Source organism: Balaenoptera acutorostrata, chromosome 3 (genome assembly GCF_949987535.1).
Source record: "Balaenoptera acutorostrata chromosome 3, mBalAcu1.1, whole genome shotgun sequence".
Lineage (NCBI taxonomy): Eukaryota > Metazoa > Chordata > Mammalia > Artiodactyla > Balaenopteridae > Balaenoptera > Balaenoptera acutorostrata.
This window is the reverse complement of record NC_080066.1, coordinates 182,091,968-182,115,660: the sequence shown is the minus strand read 5'-3', so window position 1 is coordinate 182,115,660 and position 23,693 is coordinate 182,091,968. Positions and strand designations below refer to the sequence as shown.

At 45.5% G+C, this 23,693-nt stretch overlaps 1 protein-coding gene across 6 annotated transcripts in view; it reads right to left on the bottom strand.

Annotated features, from left to right (window-relative positions):
- Window positions 1-417: 417 nt before the first annotated feature.
- The window catches only part of TDRD9 (tudor domain containing 9), a 76,702-nt gene continuing 53,426 nt past the window's right edge, over window positions 418-23,693 (bottom strand). For 4 of the 6 annotated variants that reach the window (XM_007176231.2, XM_007176229.3, XM_007176230.2 and 1 more), the window contains 9 exons: window positions 22,983-23,243; window positions 21,919-22,074; window positions 20,041-20,111; window positions 18,540-18,649; window positions 17,892-17,988; window positions 16,548-16,686; window positions 11,418-11,536; window positions 3,375-3,447; window positions 418-2,096 (listed from right to left, as the gene is read on the bottom strand). In XM_007176231.2, the coding sequence (XP_007176293.2) occupies window positions 1,995-2,096; window positions 3,375-3,447; window positions 11,418-11,536; window positions 16,548-16,686; window positions 17,892-17,988; window positions 18,540-18,649; window positions 20,041-20,111; window positions 21,919-22,074; window positions 22,983-23,243 (1,128 nt within the window). In that variant the 3' untranslated portion in view covers window positions 418-1,994. Of the gene's footprint in view, window positions 2,097-3,374; window positions 3,448-11,417; window positions 11,537-16,547; window positions 16,687-17,550; window positions 17,774-17,891; window positions 17,989-18,539; window positions 18,650-20,040; window positions 20,112-21,918; window positions 22,075-22,982; window positions 23,244-23,693 lie in introns of those variants that run through there. The other 2 variants (XM_007176232.2, XM_007176234.3) reach the window with 2 other exon arrangements.

Below are 23,693 nucleotides of genomic sequence, written 5' to 3'. Positions count from 1 at the left end.
ATGTATTACTTACTAAGTAACTTTTTAAATAAAGTTACTTACTTAGCAAGTAATACATAACATTTTAAAAATAAACAACTGTTTAAAAATATGTGACTAGAGAATTATGCACATGAAAAGCAAGGCCATTACCCTCTAAAGTGATGTGGAAGGAGATGCCATCAAATACACTACCTGGTTTTGCAGAAAATATTTACAAAGTTAATGTTATAAAGACTGATGACTGATTTAACCAGCAATATTGATGTGACTGTATGGGGGATGGGGAACATAAGGTACAGAATGATGGAAAGAGCTCAATCTTCATCTATTATAGCAGCAATTAATTAATGACTAAAGCAGAAATCATGAAAAAGCATAATTTACTTAATAAAGTACTTATCAAGATGGAGGCAATTCCAAAAAAAACAGGTAAGAGTTAAAATGGTTTTCTTTGAGGCTGAGAACCAGAGAAATCAAAAAACTGGATTTCTTTTTTTTCTTTTTAAACAAGCCTTTTGGTACTGTTTAATTTTTTAACCATTCACAGAACTTTTCTTCAAAAGCTAACAAGCAGAACGGCTGCTCGACGGCTCAGGTCCATCCTCCTGCACTGCTAACCCCATGGTGTGCTCACTCTGCAGACACGGGCTAACTGCTCCCACCCGGCAAAGCAAAGCGCAAACAGCAGGGTCAAAATATCCTGCTTCTTTTCACAGGGCAGGTGAACTCTTAGCCTTAAAGTTGAACAAAGGACGGTGTGTTGCTAGCTTGGTAGCACCACCTCCTGCGTAAGGTGGGAAGCGCGTTCCCCAGAAACCCCCCCACTGGAATGCTTCTGCTCCGAGCTGCCTCAGAAGCAGCTGAGCAAGGCTGGGGCACAGGTGAAGTGGGGGCCGTGTGCTCAGAAGGTCGTGTCGGGCGGCACAGCCGCTGCTGCCAGCACACTCAGCATCCAGCGGGCTTCCTGGCTGCCGGCCCAGCACAGCACTTGGCCGGGCCCCCAGTTTACAGAAGCTCCCCTAGACGGGGTGGTTTTCGAGTTCTCTACATGAGCTCCTGGTCATGATCCCACGTTGCTGACCAAATATGTGTGCTCTCACAAGCCTCAAACTGTCCACCTGTAAGCAGCCGGCTCAGGTGGACCATTTCTCCGATCCGCCCACTGGCCCTTCCAGACCTTCACTCCAGCTTCTGTCACGCTCGTGTAAGAGCTAACTCAGATCTCATTTACTGCTGCATTTACAGTGGCTCTGCTTTTCTGGAGAAACCCTGCCTGACAAAAGTTGACTTTTAAAAAGAAGTCTATATTCCTTTATCAGTTTTAGAAATTTGGATTTTTTTCAGAATGAAATACCTTTTAATCTCCTCTGACTAATAACTGTCAGAAACAAACTTAGTCTAATGCTTTTATTGTTTTAACATAGATATACTAGTGACCAGGTAATCTCTCTAATTTCCAAAATGTGGACTAAGAATTTAACTTAAGTAGAAACCTAAAATATACAAAACTGAAGCAGTTTTACCAAAATTAGGTATTTTCCCTCATGGAAAAAAAATTAGAAAATGCCATGTGGCTTTGGAAAAAACACACAGCTTTCTCCTTGTGGTAAACTGGGAGCCCTGGTTTCTCCTGTGCCCCAGGTTTAAATCACTGTAACAAAATAGAACATACAAGCATGTTCTGGAACCTTACATGAAAGATTAGCTACTTATATTTACCTTAGTAAATTGAAAGCAAAATACAGCTCTTTTTCCAAATGAAGTCTTCTTTCAAAATAATTTTTCCCAAAATGTTTATTAATACAGTGATCTTCTGTTTCTAGAAAAGACAAGACTTTTCCCAATCTTCCACTTCAACAGAAATACCACTCTCCAGCCTCCACCCGAAGAGGAAAGGAACCGGGACCGAGAAGGCCTTTCAGACCGAGTGGACAGAGGGAGGCAGCCCGCAGGTGGAGCCTTTAACAGGCCTCCGTGGTCCCCAGGAGGGCTGGGAACAGCCTGCGTCCCGTCTAGGAACTGAGGACAATCAGTTTGTGCAGCTGGTACAGAAAGGCGTTCTTCCCTCTGCTGCTCTCCCCGTCCGCCTGCTCCATCACCAGCTTCAGATCAACCTATTGGGGCAAAAGGACCAGTCAGGCTCTGCAATGGGACTTTTCTAGACATAAAGTAAAACAAATAAAACTATACACACACATATACATAGACACGTAAGATGGCAGAAACTACTCTTTTAATTTTCCAAAAATATTTACAGAATGCTTCTCTATTCTCACAACAATAAATACTATATATCTGCTATTTCATCTTTAAATTCATCCTAATAATATGGCAATCTTTACCCAGAAATCTCCCATACATTCCTTCCTATGTAATTGTGAACAGTGAACGTGAACAGAGGCATTAAAGCATGTAAGTTTTCTAAACCACATCAACCTCAGAATGAAATTCTGCTTTCAAATTAAGCCCTGCTATTAGCTTCAAACACCCCCATGGAGGCCGTAGGAGAGGGGGCTGGGGCACAGCTCTGTGCACATGACGGAGTTGGCTCCAGGGACTGGTCCTCAGGGCTCTAACGGGGAAAACCAATCATGGAGCACATGGAGAGAAGGAACATTCTGCAGCAGAAGTAACTTCCAGACTCAGAGTGGGAAAACACCATCTCCAGGGTTGGTAGCCTACTTCCACTGCCAAAGGGATGAGGAACTAGTGCCCCAGCTGGTGTATTTATAAAGACATCCTTGGCTCTAGGATTAAAGCTTCAAATTCCTCCCTGAGTTCCTTTCCTGAAATCACATTTGACTCTAAATCTTACAGACAGGAAATGTCAAGGTGCCCAGTATGGGCCGTGCTCTACCTCACAACTGCTATGGACTGAATTGCGTCTTCCAAATCCCCAATGTGATGATATTTGGAGATGAGGCCTTTGCAGAGGTTATTCAGGTTAGATGAGGTCATGAGGGTGGGGCTCCCATGATGGGATTAGGATGGGATTAGTGCCCTTATAAGAAGAGACACCAGAGAGACACCACTCTCTCTACCATGTGAGGGCACAGTGAGAAGGTGGACGTCTCCAAGCCACTCCAACAACCACTGATGTACCCTAAAAGCTAATCCAGACATTCATACCTGTTTTATCCAAAATTAAAGGATAATTAGCCTGAGGTCTAATTTTTCACCAAGACATTACATAGAGTATACTATCCAGAAACAGCCTGTGTGGTCCGTGACCCCGCCCCGTTAACTGAAGAACCACGCACTTCGCCGCCAGGCCCCCTCTGCTCCCCGGGCACCCTCCACCAACCCTGCTGGAGCCCCTGAACCCATCAAGAGTTCTGTTCCCATCAATCCTGGTGGCAGGCTGCTCACATGGCCACCTATTTCTCACTCACCTGATTCCACTCATATGGCTTTTCATGCCACTTAGGAACAATCTTCTCTCTTGGTTTCAATGGACAGAACAAACTAAAATTTAAAAAAAGAGAGTTTAAGTCACCTTAATTATATGTTAGTAATTGAAAACACTACTGTGATTTTCAAAAAGAGATTTAAATCCTATGTACTTTCCCCCCTCAGAATTGTAACTCCAGTAAGTTTCTTAAAGGTCAAAATTTATGTAATTATGATCAGAGAATATTTTAACCCCCTATACATTCAAAAACAAAAAAAAATGGAGCAACGTGGGTCTATAAGACTGACCCTTGTTTTTTTCTGTGTTCCCCTAGTAACCAGCGGAGGCTGCTCCGTTACCACACATCACCTGGGTTACTGAGTCAAGTTCTAGGAAATGTAAGAGGATCTTTTATACCATTTATTCTTTTTTTTTTTTTTTAATAGTTACTTTATTTATTTATTTATTTATTTTATTTATTTTTTTTTTTGACTGTGTTGGGTCTTCGGTTCGTGCGAGGGCTTTCTCTAGTTGCGGCAAGTGGGGGCCACTCTTCATCGCGGTGCGGGGACCGCTCTTCATCGCGGTGCGCGGGCCTTTCACTATCGCGGCCCCTCCCGTTGCGGGGCACAGGCTCCAGACGCGCAGGCTCAGCAGTTGTGGCTCACGGGCCAAGTCGCTCCGCGGCATGTGGGATCTTCCCAGACCAGGGCTCGAACCCGTGTCCCCTGCATTAGCAGGCAGATTCTCAACCACTGCGCCACCAGGGAAGCCCTATACCATTTATTCTTAAGCAGCCATGACAAGTTGGAAATGTCATCAGCTTAAAAAGGCAGAGATAGAGAATTCTAGCAATAAGAATGTAAAGAAGTCTGCAAATCTTCTTGCACTACGCCCCCCCCAAACAACTATAAAACTAGACAAAATCGTGCAAAAAACATGCCTGAAGACTCTGGATATTAACCAAACGCAAATAAGTGCAGAAGCATTCATTCACAAAAAACTGCTGAACTCCAGGTAACAACAGTGGAGTCTGTGGAATTCGTGCCTGGGGCTACTCCCACCCACCACTCACGCCCACCCCACCAGCTCAACCTGGCACCCTAGTGTTCCCAGGGTGAAAACAGGCATCTTCACTGCCAGACTGAATTCACTTGATTTGGAGCAGAGGGTAAAAACCCTCATGCCTGGCAGCACTGTCAGTGAAAATGGCAACCTCAGTAGGAAATAAATGGAGAAAGCCCACAGCTCTGGCAGCCTTCGGCCCTGGTCCTGCTTGGGGCCAGCAGCAGAGCAGCTGACAATCCAGAAATGCAAGAGGGAGACCCTGGAAACGGGTGCCGCAGAGGCTAGCTGGGCTCACCACACATTCCCTCGCTGACGGAGAAGCGGCACACACACGTGCAGCGGAGACCTAACGGAGGCCCCTGGCCTGCCACACAGCCCTGGCCAACTGGAAGGTGGCATGCACGCACACGAAAGCCCTGGCAAGAAATAAAAGCCAGAGTTCAAAACTGCCTGAACTTTGGATGTACTACCTGACCCACACAGAGACCCACCGGCAGAGGGCAGAAGCCTTAATGACTTAGGTATTTAAGCACAACTTCTCACTAATCATTGGCTGAGCACTAAGCAATGCAGACACAAGGATGACCCCTAACAAGTCAGGCTGAAAAATAAAAAGGAGAATTAAAAAAACAGGCATTGGGGCTTCCCTGGTGGCGCAGTGGTTGAGAATCTGCCTGCCAATGCAGGGGACACGGGTTCGAGCCCTGGTCTGGTAAGATCCCACATGCCGCAGAGCAACTAGGCCTGTGAGCCACAATTACTGAGCCTGCGCGTCTGGAGCCTGTGCTCCGCAACGGGAGGGGCCGCGATAGTGAGAGGCCCGCGCACCACGTAGAAGAGTGGCCCCCGCTCGCCGCAACTAGAGAAAGCCCTTGCACAGAAACGAAGACCCAACACAGCCATAAAAAAAATAAATAAATAAAAGAGCAATGTACATACCTTAAAAAAAAAAAAACAAACAGGCATTAGTGGCCTTACAACATGGTGGGGAAACTGATTCTGCAGAATTCTGCAGGGAGTAATCAAAACCCTACATTAATACACTACATTATCTAAAATGCCCAATTTTCAGCAAAAATTATGAGATATTTTGTGAAGAAACAGGAATGTGTGACCCATACTCAGGAATAAAAAAAAGAACCGCCAACAGAAGCTGACTGAGTGGACTCAGATGTGGTTTTAGCAGGTAAGACTTTAAAGAAGTCACTGCAAGTATATACAAAGAATTAAAGCAAACTATGTAGAAAGAAATAGAGGAAAATATGATGGTAATGACTCAAAGTTAATCTCAATAAAAATTTAAAACTATACACAGAACCAAAGAGAAATTTTAGAGTTGAAAGGTACAATAACTAAAATGGAAAATTCCTTACGTAGGAGACCAAAATCTGTAGGTGTGAGATGGACGAATAAAGAATCAGTAAACTTAAGGACAGACCAATAGAAGTTAACTAATCTGAACAACAGAGAGAAAAAGGACTGAAGAAAAATGACCAGAGCCTCAGAGACCAGTGGGACAACATCAATTGTACACAAACACATGTAAAATGGGAGTCCCAAAGGAGAGGAGAGCAGGAATAGGGCAGAAAAATCATTTTTAAAAATTCAAAGATGCAAATAGGTTATAAGTAAAAGGATAGGAAAAGATATGCCATGCAAACAGTAACAAAACCAAGCCAAAGTAGCTATATTAATATCAGACAAAATAGACTTTAAAACAAGAAATATTACTAGAATAAAAAGAGAGATTTCATAATGACAAAAGGGCTAATACATCAGAAAGATACAAAAATTATAAACATAAACGTGTCTAATAGAGCCCCAAAAGACATAAAAGAAAAGCTGACAGACTTGGAAAAAGAAATAACTCAATAATTAGTTAGAAATTTTAATATCCCAGTTTCAACATTCATAGAACTAGAGAGAAAACCAGCAAAGACAGTGAGTCCTAGAACACCAACTCAATCCACCCAACATCTACAAAACACCCCACCCAACAACAGACATGCATTCTTCTCAAGTGAACATGGACCATTTTCCAGGAAAGACTGTATGTCAGGCCATAAAACAAGTCTCAATAAATTTTAAAAGAAATTCTGAAAGACTGAAATCATTCAAAGTATGTATAATACCTACACAGAAATAAATTATATATCAACATTTTAAAAAGTTGAAAAATCCCAAAATACTTGAAAATTAAACAATATACTTCTAAATAACCCATCAAAGAAGAAATCACAAGGGAAACTAGAGAATATTTTAAAAAGAATAAAAATCAAAATACAACAAATCAAGAAGTATGGGATGCAGCAAAAACAGTAACGGAGAGAAATGTATAGCTTTAAATGTCTGTAACAGAAAAGAATGTCTCAAAACAATAATTAAGCTTCTAAGTTATGAAACTAGAAAAAGAACATGCTAAACCCAGGGCAATCAGAAGTAAGAGAATAATAATTATGAGAGTGAACATCAATGAAACAGAAAAAAAGATAAACACTAGGGGGAAAAAATATCAACAAAACCAAAAGTCAGTTCTTTAAAGAGGTCAACAGAATTAATAAACTTTAGCTAAGCTAAACTGACTTAAGAAGAAAGAGAAAATCTGAATAGACCTAAAACACAAGAAATTTAATTAGTAATTTTAAATCTCCCCACAAAGAGAAGTCCAAGCTCAAATGATTTCATTAGTAAATTCTATCAAATATTTAAAGAAATAATATCAATCTTATATAAACTTTCAGAAAATAGCAGGAAACACCTCCTAACTCATTCTATGAAGCCAGTAGTACTCTGATACCAAATCAAAGATATCACAAGAAAACTACAAACCAATAACCCTCATGAACACAGATGAAAAATCTTTAGCAAAAACCTATTAAAAACCTTTAACTTGTTTGCTATAAAACAAGTTTATAGGGACTTCCCTCATGGCGCAGTGGTTAAGAATCCGCCTGTCAATGCAGGGGACATGGGTTTGAGCCCTGGTCCGGGAAGATACCACATGCCGCGGAGCAACTAAGCCCGTGTGCCACAACTACTGAGCCTGCACTCTAGAGCCTGCGAGCCACAGCTACTGAGCCTGCACGCCTAGAGCTCCGCAACAAGAGAAGCCACCGCAGTGAGAAGCCTGCGCACTGCAACGAAGAGTAGCCCCCGCTTGCTGCAACTAGAGAAAGCCCGCGCACAACAACGAAGACCCAACACAGCCAAAAATAAAAATAAATTTTTAAAAAATAAAAATAAAAATAAAACAAGTTTATAAAAAGAATTACACACTATGTGGAATTCATCCCAGGAATGCAGGCTAGTTTTAACAACCAAAAAGCAATTAATGTAATATACCATACAAATCAAATAAAAGAAAAAAAAACCATGATTATCTCACAGACACAGAAAAGGCATTTGGCAAAATGTGACATCCTTTCCTGATAAAAGCTCTCAGCAAACTAGGAATAGAAAGGAACTCCTTCAACCTGATAAAGAGCCTCTACAAAAACCCTGCAGCTAACATCATACTTAGTAGTGAAAGACGATGCTTTCTCCCCAAAACCGGGAACAAGGCAAAGATGTATATTCAGCTCAATACAGAGGGTTCTAGCCAGTATAATAAAACAGGAAAAAGAAATTAAGAGCATACAGATTGGAAAGGAAGAAGTAAAACTGTCTTTATTCACAGATATGATCCTGTATGTAGGAAATCCTAAAGAATCTACAAAAACTACTGGCACTAACAAACAGGTTTAACAAGGTCACAGGATAAAAGATCAATATATAAAAATCAATTGTTCATTTCTAGCAATGAACAATGCAAAAATAAAGAAAACAATTTAAACTCAAAATAGCATCAAAAAGACTAAAATAGAAATAATTTAACAAAATTCTACACACTTGAAAACCATAAAAAGTGTTAAGAGAAATTAAAGGATATCTAACAGACATTCCAGCTCGGTGCATTGGACAACTCAATACTGTTAAGATGGCAATTCTCCTCAAACTGATCTACAGATTCAATACAATCCCCATCACAATCCCTGCAAGGTTTGTTGTAGAAATGGACAAGCCGATCTTAAATTTTATATGGAAAGGAAAAGGATCTAAAATAGTAAAAAAAACAACTTTGAAAAAGAAGAACAGAATATGAGGACTAACACTACCCAATTTCAAGAATTACTATTAAAGACAGACATAAATCAATAGAACAAAATAGGAAGTTCAAAAATAAACCTTTACATTTATGGCCAATTGATTTTTGACAGGTGCCAGAGGGGGAAAAGACAGTTCTTCAGCAAATGATGTTATAACAACTGGATGTTCATATGTGAAAAAATGAACGTTAAGACTCTTACACGTCACACCATATACAAATATCATCTCAAAATGGATCAAAGACCTCAGTACCATAAGTAAATATAAGAATTAGAGGAAAACAGAGGAGAAAACTTCTGTGACCTTGGGTTTAGCAAAGATTTTTCAGATATAACACCAAAAGCATAAACCATAAAAAAAATTTTTAAAAAGCTAGAGTGGACACCATCAAAATTAAAAACATGTGTTCTTCAGGATATGCCATTAAGAAAATGAAAAGACAAGCTATGCGATGGGGAAAATATCTGCAAATTGCATATTCGGAAGAGACTTTCAGCTAGCATTTATAAAGAATTTCTACAACTCAATAAGATGACAATCAAACCAATTAAAAAACAGGGAAAAGATCTGAAGATACTTCACCAGAAAAGGTGTATGATTGGTTAATAAGGATATAAAAAGATCCTTTATATCATTAGTTATTAAGGAAATGCAAATTAAAACCATAATAAGATACTACCGTAACTCCACTAGATTAAGTAAAATAAAAAATACACTGACAATGCCAAGTGCAGGCAAGGACGTGAAGAGACTGGAACTGTCATATGTTGCTGGTGGGAATGTAATATGCGAGTCACTTTGGAAAACGGTTTGTCCATTTCTTAAAAAATTAACATAAACTTACTATACAACCTACCAATTCTACTCCTAGATATCTACCCAAGAGAGAAGAAAATATATGTTCACTCAAAGACTTTACACGACTTTCCAGAGTAGCATTATTCGTAACAGCCAAATACTGGAAGCAATCCAAACATTTCATCAACTGGTGAATGGATAAAGGAAATGTGGCATACACAAACAGTGGAGTATTATTCAGTCATTAAAAAGGACAAACATGTTACAACACAGATGAACCTTAAACATATTATGCTCAATGAAAGAAGCCAGATTAAAAAAAAAACATTATGCCATTTATATAAAATTTTCAGAGAAGGCCAATCTATGGAGACCAAGAGCAGCTCAGTGGCTGCCTGGAGTGGGGGTAGGAACAGGAGTTGCTGACAAACTAAGAACTTGTGTTTCTAAAAACAGCTTTATTGAGGTACATACCATGAACTAATTAATTTTAAGTACACAATTTAATAATTTTAGTAAATTTATAGATTTGTGTGACTGTTCTAAGGTATTTATAAGCGAACTTTTGGGGATGACAGAACTGTTGTAGAGCTGAGTTGTGGTGATGGTTAGCACAAGTCCACAAGCTTACTAAAACCACTGAACTGCTACCCTAACCCCCACCTACCCAGAGCACAGCAAGTCAGGACACGGCCACCCTCGTCGGGGGTGGAGAGAGAGAGGGGCGTAAGGAGAAGCAAAGGAGTACCAGGTGGCTGGTCCTTCCTGACGAGAAGGCATCCTGTGCTGTCGGGAGCAGAGCTGTGTAAGAACAGGGAGCATCTGCCAACGTGGTGACCTGCCGCTCCTTCCCATATGCATCTTGGGTGATTTCTTTTAGCTTTATGAGCACTTCTAACTTTTTTTTTTTTTTTTTAAATGAAAGAGTTAAGCCTTTTTTTTTTTTTTTTTTTTTATTTTATTTATTTATTTATGACTGTGTTGGGTCTCTTAGTTTTCGTGTGAGGGCTTTCTCTAGTTGCGGCAAGTGGGGGCCACTCTTCATCGCGGTGCGGGGGCCGCTCTTCATCGCGGTGCGCGGGCCTTTTCACTATCGCGGCCCCTCCCGTTGCGGGGCACAGGCTCCAGACGCGCAGGCTCAGTAGTTGTGGCTCACGGGCCCAGTTGCTCCGTGGCATGTGGGATCTTCCCAGACCAGGGCTCGAACCCGTGTCCCCTGCATTGGCAGGCAGATTCTCAGCCACTGCGCCACCAGGGAAGCCCACTTCTAACGTTTTATAACACGGTTTCCCTCACCTGCTGTCACGTGGCACATTCACTGTGTGCAAACACACTGAGATGACCCGTGCACTGTATGTATGTTAAACTTCAACACAAAGTTCACGTAAACATATTTTCAGCCTTTATCGCAATGGCTAAGGCAACTCTGTTCATCTAACGGCTTTCTGAAAGGTGCGCACTGCTCCCTGTTCTCACGCAGGGCTGGATGTGCTGGGAGCCTTCTGTTTGCTCCTCCCCCATGACTGTCCTCCCTTCTCGGCCTCCTCTGAGCTGTCCAGGCTGACCTGGGCTCATGGCTGCACCAACGAGGGCCCCTGTCCTAGGGACTCGGGTTGGGTTTGGCCAACGGGGAGCCCAGCAAGTGGCGGAGGGGGAGGGGGAGGCCAGGATGCTTATCCTGGGGGAAGCGCGACAGCGGGGCCCACTCCTCTAAGCTGGTCCTCTCCACACAGCCGCTCAGCCTCCACAGCCCAGGCCCCCTCTTCCCTCCCTTTGCCCGAGGTGCCCACTGTGGTTTCCCTCCGACCTGCCTGTGCTATTTGAAAGGGTCTCTTTATCACATATTCTCAAGCCGCCCCTACTCGCTGCCTGGCTCCTGGCTGACGATCAGGACACAGGTGGCTGGTGCCTCTGTCTGGCACCTCTAGATGCCACCCCGCGTCAGAGGATCAATCTATCACGTCTCATAAACAATTCAAGGCGTTCACAATCTAGACAGCTAAGAAAGAAACCTCGTCGTCACACAACTCACCCTAAAAGTTTCTGCCGAGCATTATCCTGCAACTGTGTGATTCTTTCTGGCCCAAGACACATCGATCCATTTGGTCCATCACACGCTAGCTTGTTAATAGCGGCTCTGAGAATATTAATCTGTAAATAAATGGCAACGTAAATACTCATATGGTTCTTCTATAATTGAATTCCACTCCACATTCAAATAATTCCTAAGCATTCAGATTTCATATTTTCATGATTATCATCGGTATGGTTTCTGGAAGAAATTATCAAAACGACACAAATAACACCAATAACCACTACCAATAATTTAAGAAACAATAACAAAAGAAAAAAAACAGCAAGGAAGGTTCAGACTTTTCAGTGTAAGCACACTTTTTAAACTTCCATTCTAAAATTTAATAGTTTAACCCATGGGGTTACAATATTCAAAATCTACTTGTATCACATACACAGTAAGCCCTCTGTATCTGTGGATTCAACCAACCTTGGATCAAAAACATTCAGGAAAAAAAAAATTCAACGAAGTTCCAAAAATCAAAACCTGAATTTGCCATACACTGGCAACTATCTACATAGGGTTTACATTGTATTAGGTATTATAAGTAATCCAGAAATCATCTAAAGTATATGGGTGGTGTGCACAGGTTATATGCAAATACTACACCATTTTATATAAGGGACTTGAGCTTCTGTGGATTTTGGTATCTGAGGGGGGTCTTGGAACCAATCTCCCACAGATACCGAGGGAGGACCATATGTTCCTCTCACTTTGTGTGTGTCTTTTCTTCCTTTTTTTCTTTTTAGTATTTGTTTATTTGGCTGCATCAGGTCTTAGTTGAGGCACGTGGGGTCTTTCGCTGTGGCACGGGCTTCTCTCTAGTTGTGGCACACGGGCTCCAGAGCATGTGGGCTCAGTAGTTGTGGCGCGCAGGCTCTAGAGCGCGTGGGCTTAGTTGCCCCGCGGCATGTGGGATCTTAGTTCCCCGACCAGGGATTGAATCCACGTCCCCTGCATTGGAAGGAGGATTCTTAACCACTGGACCACCAGGGAAGTCCCTTGTGTGCGTTTTTTCAATTGAGGTACAATTGGTACATGACAGTATGTTAGTTGCAGGGGTACAAGAGAACAACTCGGTGCTTGTATACACTGCACGGTAAGTCCAGTTACCATCGGTCACCATGTACCTGACCCCTTCACCCTTTCAGCCCCTCTCGGCCCCTGCTGTCGCCCTGTTGGCAACGTTCCCACAGAAGCCCGAGGAGTGCCCCCAGAGCAACAACACGCCACACTTTGTTCCAGCCTGTGCCACGGTGTTCAATGAACTTTCTGCTTTGAGTAATCTGAAATTTAGGAAGAGCAGCAAAGACAGAACAGACGTTCCGTGCACCCCTCGCCGACGCGAGCGCCTTCCACCCGCGGTCCATCTGTCACTACTGAGAGGCTGACCTGGGCACGTCACTGTTAACTAGAGTCCAGGCTCCATGTGGATTTGACCACCTTTTCCACTCACGTCCTCCTTCTGTCCCCCGACCCAATCCAGGGCACCACACTGCACGTCCTGTCACGTCTCCCCGGTCTCCTTTGGTCCAGGGCAGTTTCTTAGCCTTTTCCTGTTTTTTGAGACCTTGACAGTTCTGATTTCTGGTCAGGTGTTTTGTGAGATGCCCCTTCGTCTGGGCTTATGTGACGTCTTTCTCATGATTAGGCTGGGGTGGTGAGTTCTGCGGACAACCCCACAGAGGTGGGGGCCCTTCTCATCCCGTCCCGTCAGGATGCGTGTGCCATCGCCAAGACGGATCACCAGTGATGCTGGCCTTGGCCACTTAGCCGAGGCAGCGTCTGCCAGGCTCAGTGGAAGCCAGTCACTAAGTCCAGTCCACTCTCAAAGTGGGGAGGAGGGGACAGGGGAGGTTTAAGCTCCATTTCCTGGGTACTGTTGGGAATTCTCCTGAGTGGAAGATTTGTCTCCTCTTCCCCATTTGTTTATTCAATCACTTGTTTACACCCTTTGGACACTGTGAGTTATAACCCAATACCCCATGATTTATTTTGTTGCTCTGTTCCAACCTTGGCCACTGGGATCCCATGTCCCTGTGACAGGCTGCATCCTTTTGTTTCTTGAGTGCTTCTTTACTTCCTGGCTCTACAAGAAGCTCCAGGCTCATCCTGTGTTTCCTCTGCCCATTTCTCCAAGGAGCCCTGGTTCCTTTTATCAGAAAATCCTATCAGAAACCGCAATCTGGGCCCTGGGTTTGTTCATGGCTACTGGGGTGTCATCGTTTCTTGAGCTCAGAGAGCTAGGTTATCGGTGCGTGCGTACGAAATCATGTATACACACGTAACTTACTTGCATGCAGTAAGTTAAACATGAATTCCTACTGAACCATGTCTCTCAGTCACCCTGTCCCACAGGGTGTGTTCTAGCCTTCCTTTCTAAGTCCATCTCTAAGTCTAGTAATAAGAAACCTGGCTCCCGCGTCCGTTTACTCCGTTGCTCAACCCCAGTAACACGCAGTTTCAGAATTAACTTGCACTCCATGAGAAACAACTTTACCAAGAAGAAGACAGTGTATATGTGCAGTTTCTTTTTGTCTGTAGCCTTACCATTTCCAGTCAAAAGTGTTTTCCAAAGCTCCTTTTCCCCTCACCCCCTTCAATGCAATTATCCCCCAAATCCTAGTCGGTGTTGGGGGGTGTGTGTGTGTGTGTGTGTGTGGATTGCATATATCAGAGTTCCACTCTTTCACGGGGCACGGACTATGTTTTGTTTTTTTTTTAATATTTATTTTTTCACTTATTTGGTTGCACCAGGTCTTAGCTGCAGCAGGTGGACTCCTTAGTTGCAGCACATGGGCTCCTTAGTTGTGGCAGGCAAACTCTTAGCTGTGGCATGCACGTGGGATCTAGTTCCCTGACCAGGGATCGATCCCAGGCCCCCTGCACTGGGAGCGTGGAGTCTTAACCACTACACCAACAGGGATTTGGTCCCCAGACTACGGGATTTTTTGTTTTTTTGTTGCTTTTTTTTTTTTTAACATCTTTATTGGAGTATAATTGCTTTACAATGTTGTGTTAGTTTCTGCTGTATAACAAAGTGAATCAGCTATACGCATACATAACACTGTATCCCCTCCCTCCTGTGTCTCCCTCCCACCCTCCCTACCCCACCCCTCTAGGTGGACACAAGGCACCGAGCTGATCTCCCTGTGCTATGCGGCTGCTTCCCACTAGCGATCTGTTTTCCATTTGGTGGTCAGACCACGGGTTCTGACGAGCACACGGAGCCGTGCACCCACCCCCGCAGCACACACAGCGCAGCTCCGTCCCTCTCCAGTCCCTGTGGTACCCTTGTGGTCCATCACTCCTCCGCCCCCAGGAACCACGAATCTGTTTTCCGTCCCTATAGTCTGGCCTCTTCCAGAATGTCATATGAATAGAATCATACCGTCTGTAGCCCCCGAGTCCTGGCTTCTCTCACTTAATAACATGCATTTAAGATTCACTCACATTGTTGCATGAATCAACTGCTCACTCCTTTTTATTGCTGAAGAGTACTCCATTGTATGGCTATGCCACAGTTTGTCCATTCCCCTGCTGAAGGACATCTTGACTGCTTCCAGTTTTTAGCTACCATGAATTATGAATGCTGCAATCCATATCACAAACAGGTCTTATGTGGATGTAAGTTTCCAAATCTCTTTGATAAGTACTTAAAAGTAGGACTCCTGGGTCTTATGGCAGGTGTATGTTTAACTTTTAAGAACCTTCCCTTCCACAAAGCACTGGCTTCACTCCGCATTCCCACCAGCAGTGACAGTGTTCCTGTTGCTCCACGTCCTTGCCAGCACTGGGTATTTTCAGGTTTTTGGATTTTAGCCATTCTAATAGGGCTGCAGAGGTACGTCACTGAGATCTTAACTTGCATTTTCCTAGTGACATATGATGTTGAACACCTTTTCATTGGTTTACTGCCATCCATATTTAATTTAGTTGCTTATTTTATTGAGTTTTAAGAGTTCATTACACATTATGAACAAAAGTCCTTCCTTAGATACATATTTGCAAATATTTCCTCCTCGTGTGTAGCCTGTCTTTTCATCCTCTTAACAGGGTCTTTTGCAGAGCAGGTTTTAATTTGATAAAGTCCAACTTATCAATTTTTTCTTTCACAGATTATGCTTCGTTGCATCTACAAACTCACTGCCAAACCCAAGGTCATATAGATTTTCTCCTGTATTTACTTCTAGAAGTTTTACAGCTTCACATTTCACGACTAGGTCTATGATCTAAGGAGTACTTTTAAGCCCCAAAGCCTCTTTACATGAAAGGGCAGTCAAGTTCAATCAACAAAGCCACATGCCCCCTGGAGAAAGGACCAGCCCGCAGGCCTCGTCCAGCGCCCCCCCTCACCCGCTCCTGCACAGCTACGCCAACCTCAGCGACGTCATGGAACTTCCAGCACTCTGGAGGAGTGCTTCCAAACTAGCTGTCCTGAAAGACCAGCTTTGTTTCTCATTTTGTAAAATGCAAGAGAACTGAGTTACTACAACAATGAAATACAAAAACAAAAGCATATAAAACATAAGCCCAAATTTTTCATTATTAAATTCAAAAGCTATAAAATTACTTTTGTCACCCAAGTCTCTAAATGGTCAGCCTTAACTTGTGCACTGATCTGGTCCCAGACCAGCACAGGTACTTCAGCTGCAGAGTCGAGTTTACACCCAAGGGTCAGCCCAGCAAGCCTCCGACCGTGTGTGTGGGAAGGACCGAGTGGGGCAGGACCTTCCTCAGTTCCCACCAGGAACTGGCAAGGATGTCCAGCTGGTCCTGGCCTGGGGTGCGGCCTGGGTAGACACGCACGGCAGTCTTGCTGCCCGCTGCTCAGTTCCACCGCCCAGGAAGGCTTACTGTGCCGGGAGGGACCTAATGAGAAATTCAGAGAGCACCACCTGCCAGGAAGCTACTTCGCACAGAAAAGTGAAACAGGCAGGTCAAGGGAGAGCGAGCGCCTCCAGGACCAGAGGTGTGCGCCTGCACTGTAAGCACGGTGTCAGACTCAGCTCCTGTTGCTGAACGGCTGTACCAGCACAACGAGAGCGAGAAGTAGCTCCCACCCTATGATGCCCTCAGCGGCCTTACCTCTATGACGTCCTCCACGCTGAACTGCACGTCAAATGCAAGCTCCATGTCATGCTCCGGCAGGACAGGGGCCCCTGTAGTCGGATTCCACCCCAAACCACAGAGGACTCCAGTATAGCATCTGCCATCTCGATCAACTCTAAATGAAAAGTTTTGAGAAAAGTTAATATTTCAAAATTGTTAAGCCACTGGGTTTTTTGTTTTTGTTTTTTTTGAATGGGCAGCCTGAGTTTATTTTATATATATAGATAGTATATATGTATTTATTTATTTATTGAAGTATAGTTGATTTACAATATTGTGTTAGTTTCAGGTGTACAGCACAGCAATTTGGATATACATACGTATGTATGTGCATATATCCCTCTTCAGACTCTTTTCCCTTATAGGTTATTAGAAAATATTGAGGGGCTTCCCTGGTGGTGCAGTGGTTAAGAATCCGCCTGCCAGTGCAGGGGACACAGGTTCGAGTCCTGGTCCGGGAAGATCCCACATGCCACAGAGCAACTAGGCCCCATGCGCCACAACTACTAAGCCTGCACTCTAGAGCCCGCAAGCCACAACAACTGAGCCCGTGTGTCACAACTACTGAAGCCTGCGCTCTAGAGCCCGTGAGCCACAACTACTGAGCCTACATGCTGCAACTACTGAAGCCCGCGCGCCTAGAGCCCGTGCTCCACAACAAGAGAAGCCACCGCAATGAGCAGCCCATGCACTGCAACAAAGAGTAGTCCCCGCTCGCCGCAACTAGAGAAAGCCCGCGCGCAGCAATGAAGACCCAATGCAGCCAAAAATAAATTAATTAATTAATTAAAAAAAAAAAATGCGAGCCCTGCTCACTGACACCCTTCTCTTTACTAAAGCCTCTAGGAGTTCCTGTCTGATCTTGGCACGAGAAAGAGCCACAGCTGCAGTCTTACCTCGCGGCACCACCGTGAGTGGGACGGAAACGGTTTCCCACTGATGACCGCTGCCAGGAGACTTGGCGCCACATCCACAGCCCGTTAACAAGAGGACGTCCATCAGCGCGGTGCTGATGCTGGGCCTCAACTCCACCTCCACTTTGATCCCTTTTGCCCCACTTGAACTCGCGCTCCCGTGTGAGGCTGCGTGTCTGTCAGCTCTGTGAGCCTCTTTCTAAACTGAGTCTCAGGGTAGCTCCGCAAATCACCGTAAAGCCTCCCTCAATCACACTGAAGCCGGGGGAGGCGCGGCCGGCCCCAGACCTGCCAAGGGCACTTTTCCATCAGCGCTTTCTCTCCAAAAGGAAGCAGGGGCCCCGTTTCTCCCACTGGGTTCGCATCTTACCCAGGCCTGGGGACAAGACAAGTGCGCGCCCCATACCTGAGCTCCATGACCGGTGCAAACAGCATGCTGAGGAGCGCAGGAAGGCCGGGCACGTGCGGCATCAGCGAGGTCTCCCTCAGCAGCACGGTGGACCCTGCAGACAGTCACGGCCAAGGGCAGCGCTGGGCGCGTCGTCACGCGCGTGACACCTTCCCGCCCCACAACTCCTCCTTGTCCTCAGGCCTCCCTCCCTGTGTTGAGTCTGTCCCACAGGTGTGCCCCAGCAGACAAGTGCTCCCTGGTGTGGGTCCCCACAGCACCCCAAGAGGAACCCCTCCCCCTAAGGCTCAAGCTTTGACCCCGTTTGGGGACCCGTCCTGTCTGGTTACTCTTGCCTTTCCTTTCTCCTCCTTAGGCTACCGGGTTTGTCCCTGGGCCAAGCTCTTGGATTTGCTCTCCTTTGCGGCCAAGCACAGTGGAATGCATGGATGATCAAGGAGTCAATCCACGCACCCCTGCACAGCGGGAAAGGTGACGATGCTCCAGTTCTTAAACCCCCACCAGCCAATGCACTCGGGAAACAGTCTAGAACACGGCCCACAGGCGCGAGGCTGCTCACTGATCATAGGACAAACTGTTCCGGGAACTGGAGCCACGGGGAAGAAGAGAAGAGCGACACCGAAGGGACAGCAGGCCTTCACTCACCGGTGGCGTTAACCGAAAGGGAAGCTGCAACCAGCATCCTCTGGTGGAAGTCCTCGGGGCTGTCGCTGATGATGACAGAGTTGATGCTCTCCTTCTCAATCCAAACGCACCTGAAAGGAGAGCTGTCGGGAGACGGCTGCTCCTCCGCCCGCGAGGCAGTGAGTGATGCCAAACCCGCGAGGAACACATTTCAAAGACAGTCGAACACGCAAACACAGGCCCAACAAGTGCAATACACCACGGCCCAGTCTGCGCTAGGCCTCCTCACGCGGGAGTCCTGGGGCCAGTCCTCCACCTGCTTCGCTCTTCCGCTCCTCGTGTGATCCCGGGCCACTCCCTGGACCCACGTGCTGACCCTGCCCAAACCTCTACCTCCACCCCAGACCTCTGTCCCGTGGCCCACCCACCCCCTTCCACCTCTCAGCAGAGCCCCAGCAGGGCACCCTCCACTCGTGCTCCTCCCCCATCATCAACTCTCATCAAGCACCGGCCTGTTGGGTCCACACCAAAAGCTCTCACAAAGCTGCCCATTTCTGCACCTCCTGTCGTGGACTCGGCACGGTCCGCGGTGGTCCCGCTCTGGAGCACAGTGAGAGCAGCCTGAGAGGTCTGCACCTACCTGAGCACCCTTCACGCTGGGGCTCTGCACACTTTAAAGTGCTCACAGAGCACTTGGACACCTTGTGAAAATGCAGGTTCGAAAGGTCTGGGTGGGGCTGAGCCCTGTATCTCTAACAAGCTCTTGGGGACGCATCTGCTGCTGGCCCTGGAGGAGACTTTGAGAAGCCAGGGTCTACCCTGTAGCCGAAGTGACCATTTAAAGTGCACACAGTGAGGCTTCCCACGGGGCTCGTGAGGCTCTGCGGCCCCCGCACTCCCCCTCCACTTCCTCAGAGGTGACCCAAGGCCCATATGCCTGCTGCTGGGACCCTCCCCCCCCAGCCCTCGCCCTGCCTGCCCTGACAGCTGGACTTCTCCTGGTCTAACTCCTCTGCAGGCTTCAGGTCTCAGATTTCCCTGGAAAATCTCGATGGCCTTCCGACTGTGGACAGGGGCCCCTCTCAGATGCCTTCGTAATGTTCCATGGCCCCTAACAAGACCCTCATCAACCTATCTTGAACTAAGTGGCTTTCTCTGTCCTACCCTCTGCCCGCTGGACCCGTCATCTAGGGGAGGACACCAACTGTGCCGGTCACGACTGTCCCCCAGCTGCTCCCAGGACACAGGGGGCACGCACAGACCTGCTGAACGTACAACAACTGCAGTAAGCACAGAAAAAACGACGGCTGTGAGGAAAGACACTCCAACATGTCTTATACAGAATGGCTTTCACGTAAGAGAGAACAGGAACCGCAGATTTGGAGCTAGTGGAGAAGCTGGAAGGAGTTAGAAAAAGTACCACATTCCTACAGGTTAGGTATAAAAAAGGTTAGTTTCTGATGAGCTCTGTAAAAAGAGGACCAGAGAAAAAAACTTCATGGGAAACTTAAGTTAATCATACCTGAACTTGGATATTCTGGTCAGACTATGACACTTCAGTTCATAAGGGTTAAAAGGCCCATGAAGTATTGCCTGTACACGTAAAATACACAAGATGTTACCAGTAAGTAAAATGTCACTTCACATACATTTTAAAAATCCAAAAGCCAGCTCATAGTTTAAAAAAAGAAAAAAGCTACACCTTCGTCAGTCATAACATCTTCGAGATTTAATGGGAGGAAAATGCCTTAAAGGAGGCATTTTTCTGGGATGCAACTGATTCCATGGTTTCGCTAACCTTCCTCTCTCTATATATATATAAATACATACACATACTTTGGTCAAAAAAAGGAAACACTGCCAAATACTTCAGTAAAAGTGTTCTTTTCATGGCAGCAGACTATTCCAGTTAAATAAGCAGGTCTACGACCACACAGCCAGAGGCTGGGGCAGTAGAAGAGTGAGTCCCTGTCAGCCCTCCTCCAAACGGGCCGAGCGACTGGAGCACCTCCACGGGACGAAGCTAAGCCTTGGCGCTGGTTCCCAAAAGCCCACACACTGTGCTTCCCCTCGTTCTGATGGGCAAGCACTGGTCGCCGTGACTGGAGAATGCTGCCTGCCGTCTGACTGCCTGGTTCTTGTTGCAAAATTCCTGTACCTCCTGGCTCCTTCCTCACCTCCTCGGAGCAGAGTCCCTCAGAGCTACCTGAGAGGCTGCCTCCTGGGCTCCAAGTCCTCACAAAGTCTGCCGAATAAAACATAATCCTCAACTTTCAGGCTGGGCATTTTTTTCACTCAACATCGCCTTTGGAAAGGTTAGTTTTAAAAAAGAACTAGTCATGGGACTTCGCTGGCGGTCCACTGGCTAAGACTCCGCACTCCTAATGCAGGGGGCCCAGGTTCGAGCCTGCTCAGGGAACTAGATCCCACATGCTGCAACTAAGACCCGGAACAGCTAGCTAGCTAGCTAAATAATTAATAAATAAATAAATAAATGTGTTTTTTTTTTTTGGAAGAAAAGAAGAACTAGTCAAAAAGCATTGCTCTATATACTAAACCCTGGGTTTTGGTCTTTTTTTTTTTTTTTAATTTTTATTTATTTATTTATTTATTATTCTTGGCTGTGTTGGGTCTTCATTTCTGTGCGAGGGCTTTTCTCTAGTTGCGGCGAGTGGGAGCCACTCTTCATCGCGGTGCGCGGGCCTCTCAATGTCGCGGCCTCTCTTGTTGCGGAGCACAGGCTCCAGACGCGTAGGCTCAGTAATTGTGGCTCACGGGTCTAGTTGCTCCGCGGCATGTGGGATCTTCCCAGACCAGGGCTCGAACCCGTGTCCCCTGCATTGGCAGGCAGATTCTCAACCACTGCGCCACCAGGAAAGCCCTGGTCTTATTAATATAGGCTCCATTGTGAGAAAAGTAACAGTTAAAAACCAGTAAAGAGGGACTTCCCTGGTGGCGCAGTGGTTAAGACTCCACCTGCCAATGCAGAGGAAACAAGTTCAAGCCCTGGTCCGGGAAGATCCCACATGCTGCGGAGCAACTAAGCCCGTGTGCCACAACTACTGAGCCTGCGCTCTAGAGCCCGCGAGCCACAGCTACTGAGCCCATGTGCCACAACTACTGAAGTCTGCGTGCCTAGAGCCCGTGCTCCGCAACGAGAAGCCACCACAATGAGAAGCCCGCGCACCGCAACGAAGAGCAGCCCCTGCTTGCCGCAACTAGACAAAGCCCGCGCGCAGCAACGAAAAACCCAACGCAGCCAAAAATAAATAAATTAATTAATTTTAAAAAAAAACAGTAAAGAAAAAACCATCATGACTACTAGCTACAACTCAGCTTATACATGTACAATGATTTTTTAAAAATTTAACTGTATTTTAAAATAACTCCTATAAATTACCTTGCAGTTTGGGTTACCCAGTTTATTGGAAGAAAAGCTCTCTAACAAAATCCGGATCACATACTTTTCGTCGTCTTTCAGGGGGGATGGCACGGACATGTCTGTCACATATTCTACTGATTTGGAAAAGAGACCCTTGAGAACTTCATGGCTTTGCTGAACAAAATAAGAAAAGTTCATTTTGCTAAAACGAAAACCAGTATTAAAAGCACTTTATTCCAAACTAATCAAAGTATTTCATAGGCATGACCTTATTCTTAGGTGGTCTTTAGATTATTAAGATGTCAAAAGATAATTTTCTCAAGTACATTTTAAAATTCAAACAAAAGAAATAAAACAGAATTCATTAAAGGCTCAAATCATTAGCCTTTACGACCTTTCAGCCATCAGAGAACTGAAAAGAGCGAGAAGAAGAATTTTCTGTATACACAATGTCAGTTTCATATTGGGACTATTACCAGGATCCCTGGAAGCATTTCCCACATGGAAACACAAACCCAGCCAGCTCTACAGGGACGTTTCCTGCTTGTTTGTCCCTTGCCCAACTCAGCACCTCATCCCCAGCAGAAATTATAGAAGGAAAAACAAACCACCTTCAACATGAGCCTCAATGTGGCATCTCAAACCTTCAGATCAAGAAAAATAGCTTCAGAACTGATTTTGAAAGAAACAGTTGAAAGACATTTTGAAATGTTCAAAATACTTGAAACTAATATTTTATAATTACTTTCCTTAGGGAGATAAATCTTGGAATCCATTTTTAAAAAACTCCCCAAACAGAGAACACTTTCACATCTAATCTTCATTCCAAGAAGAAAAAAACACAGCTCCATAATCAGAAACCAACAAGAACAGCACTTGACCGCCATAATTTGGTCTCAAAGAAACTAGAAGCCATTGACGAGGGCACCACAGACCTTAACACACTGAACACTGTCCAGCTCTTCACCCCCCAACACCCTGAGAGGGGAAAAGGGCCCCCCTTCTCGCTCACTCCCCCGCCCCCTGCACACACACACTCAGACACACACACACGCTCCTCAAAGGAGGACGGAAGCGCACACCTTGGACTCATAGGGCTCCTCGGCCAGCTCGGCATAGCCCTCCTTGACGAGGACGTCTCGCACGTTGGTGGCGCCCTGCAGCGCCGAGGAGAGGTAGGCGTCCACGTGTAGGACGCCGTGCACCACGGAGAAGACCTTCACGAGGAGGGCACGGCCGCTGACCAGCGAGGAGAAGCGCCGGCTGGCCCTGCCGCTCCAGTGCTCGCCGCACACCAGACACCTCGCGGATGGGCGCATCTTGCAAATCTTAAACTCCAAAGCCTACGGGACAGAAGCGCACAGCTGAGCCAGTTTATAAATGTGCGAGACACTCACCCCAAATACCACTGAAAAGTGACCCTGGTGCAGGGATCCTCACCAGTGATCTCCTACAAATCCTACTGAAAACAGTTTCAGGGTAAGTGAGTATTTCATAGGTAAAAAAAACTTGGTTTTCCTTTTCGACAACAAAAAAAGTTTAGAATAACTTTTAGAAACTGCATGTGGGAAAGCATTAGAAATTACTGCTGAATTAAAACTACTTTTTTTGCTAAGTGTGAAACACTCCATATATTTTAATTTGCTCCAAAAGCAGTACTAGCAAAAATATCTACAGCAATATATTTTTGGGAAAAAGCAGAAACCAAATTCGGAGAGCATGACAAAACGAGTGCCAGCCCTCTGGGCCTTGGCCCTGTTCATAAGCTGAGGGGCGACCACATGACCTCCAGA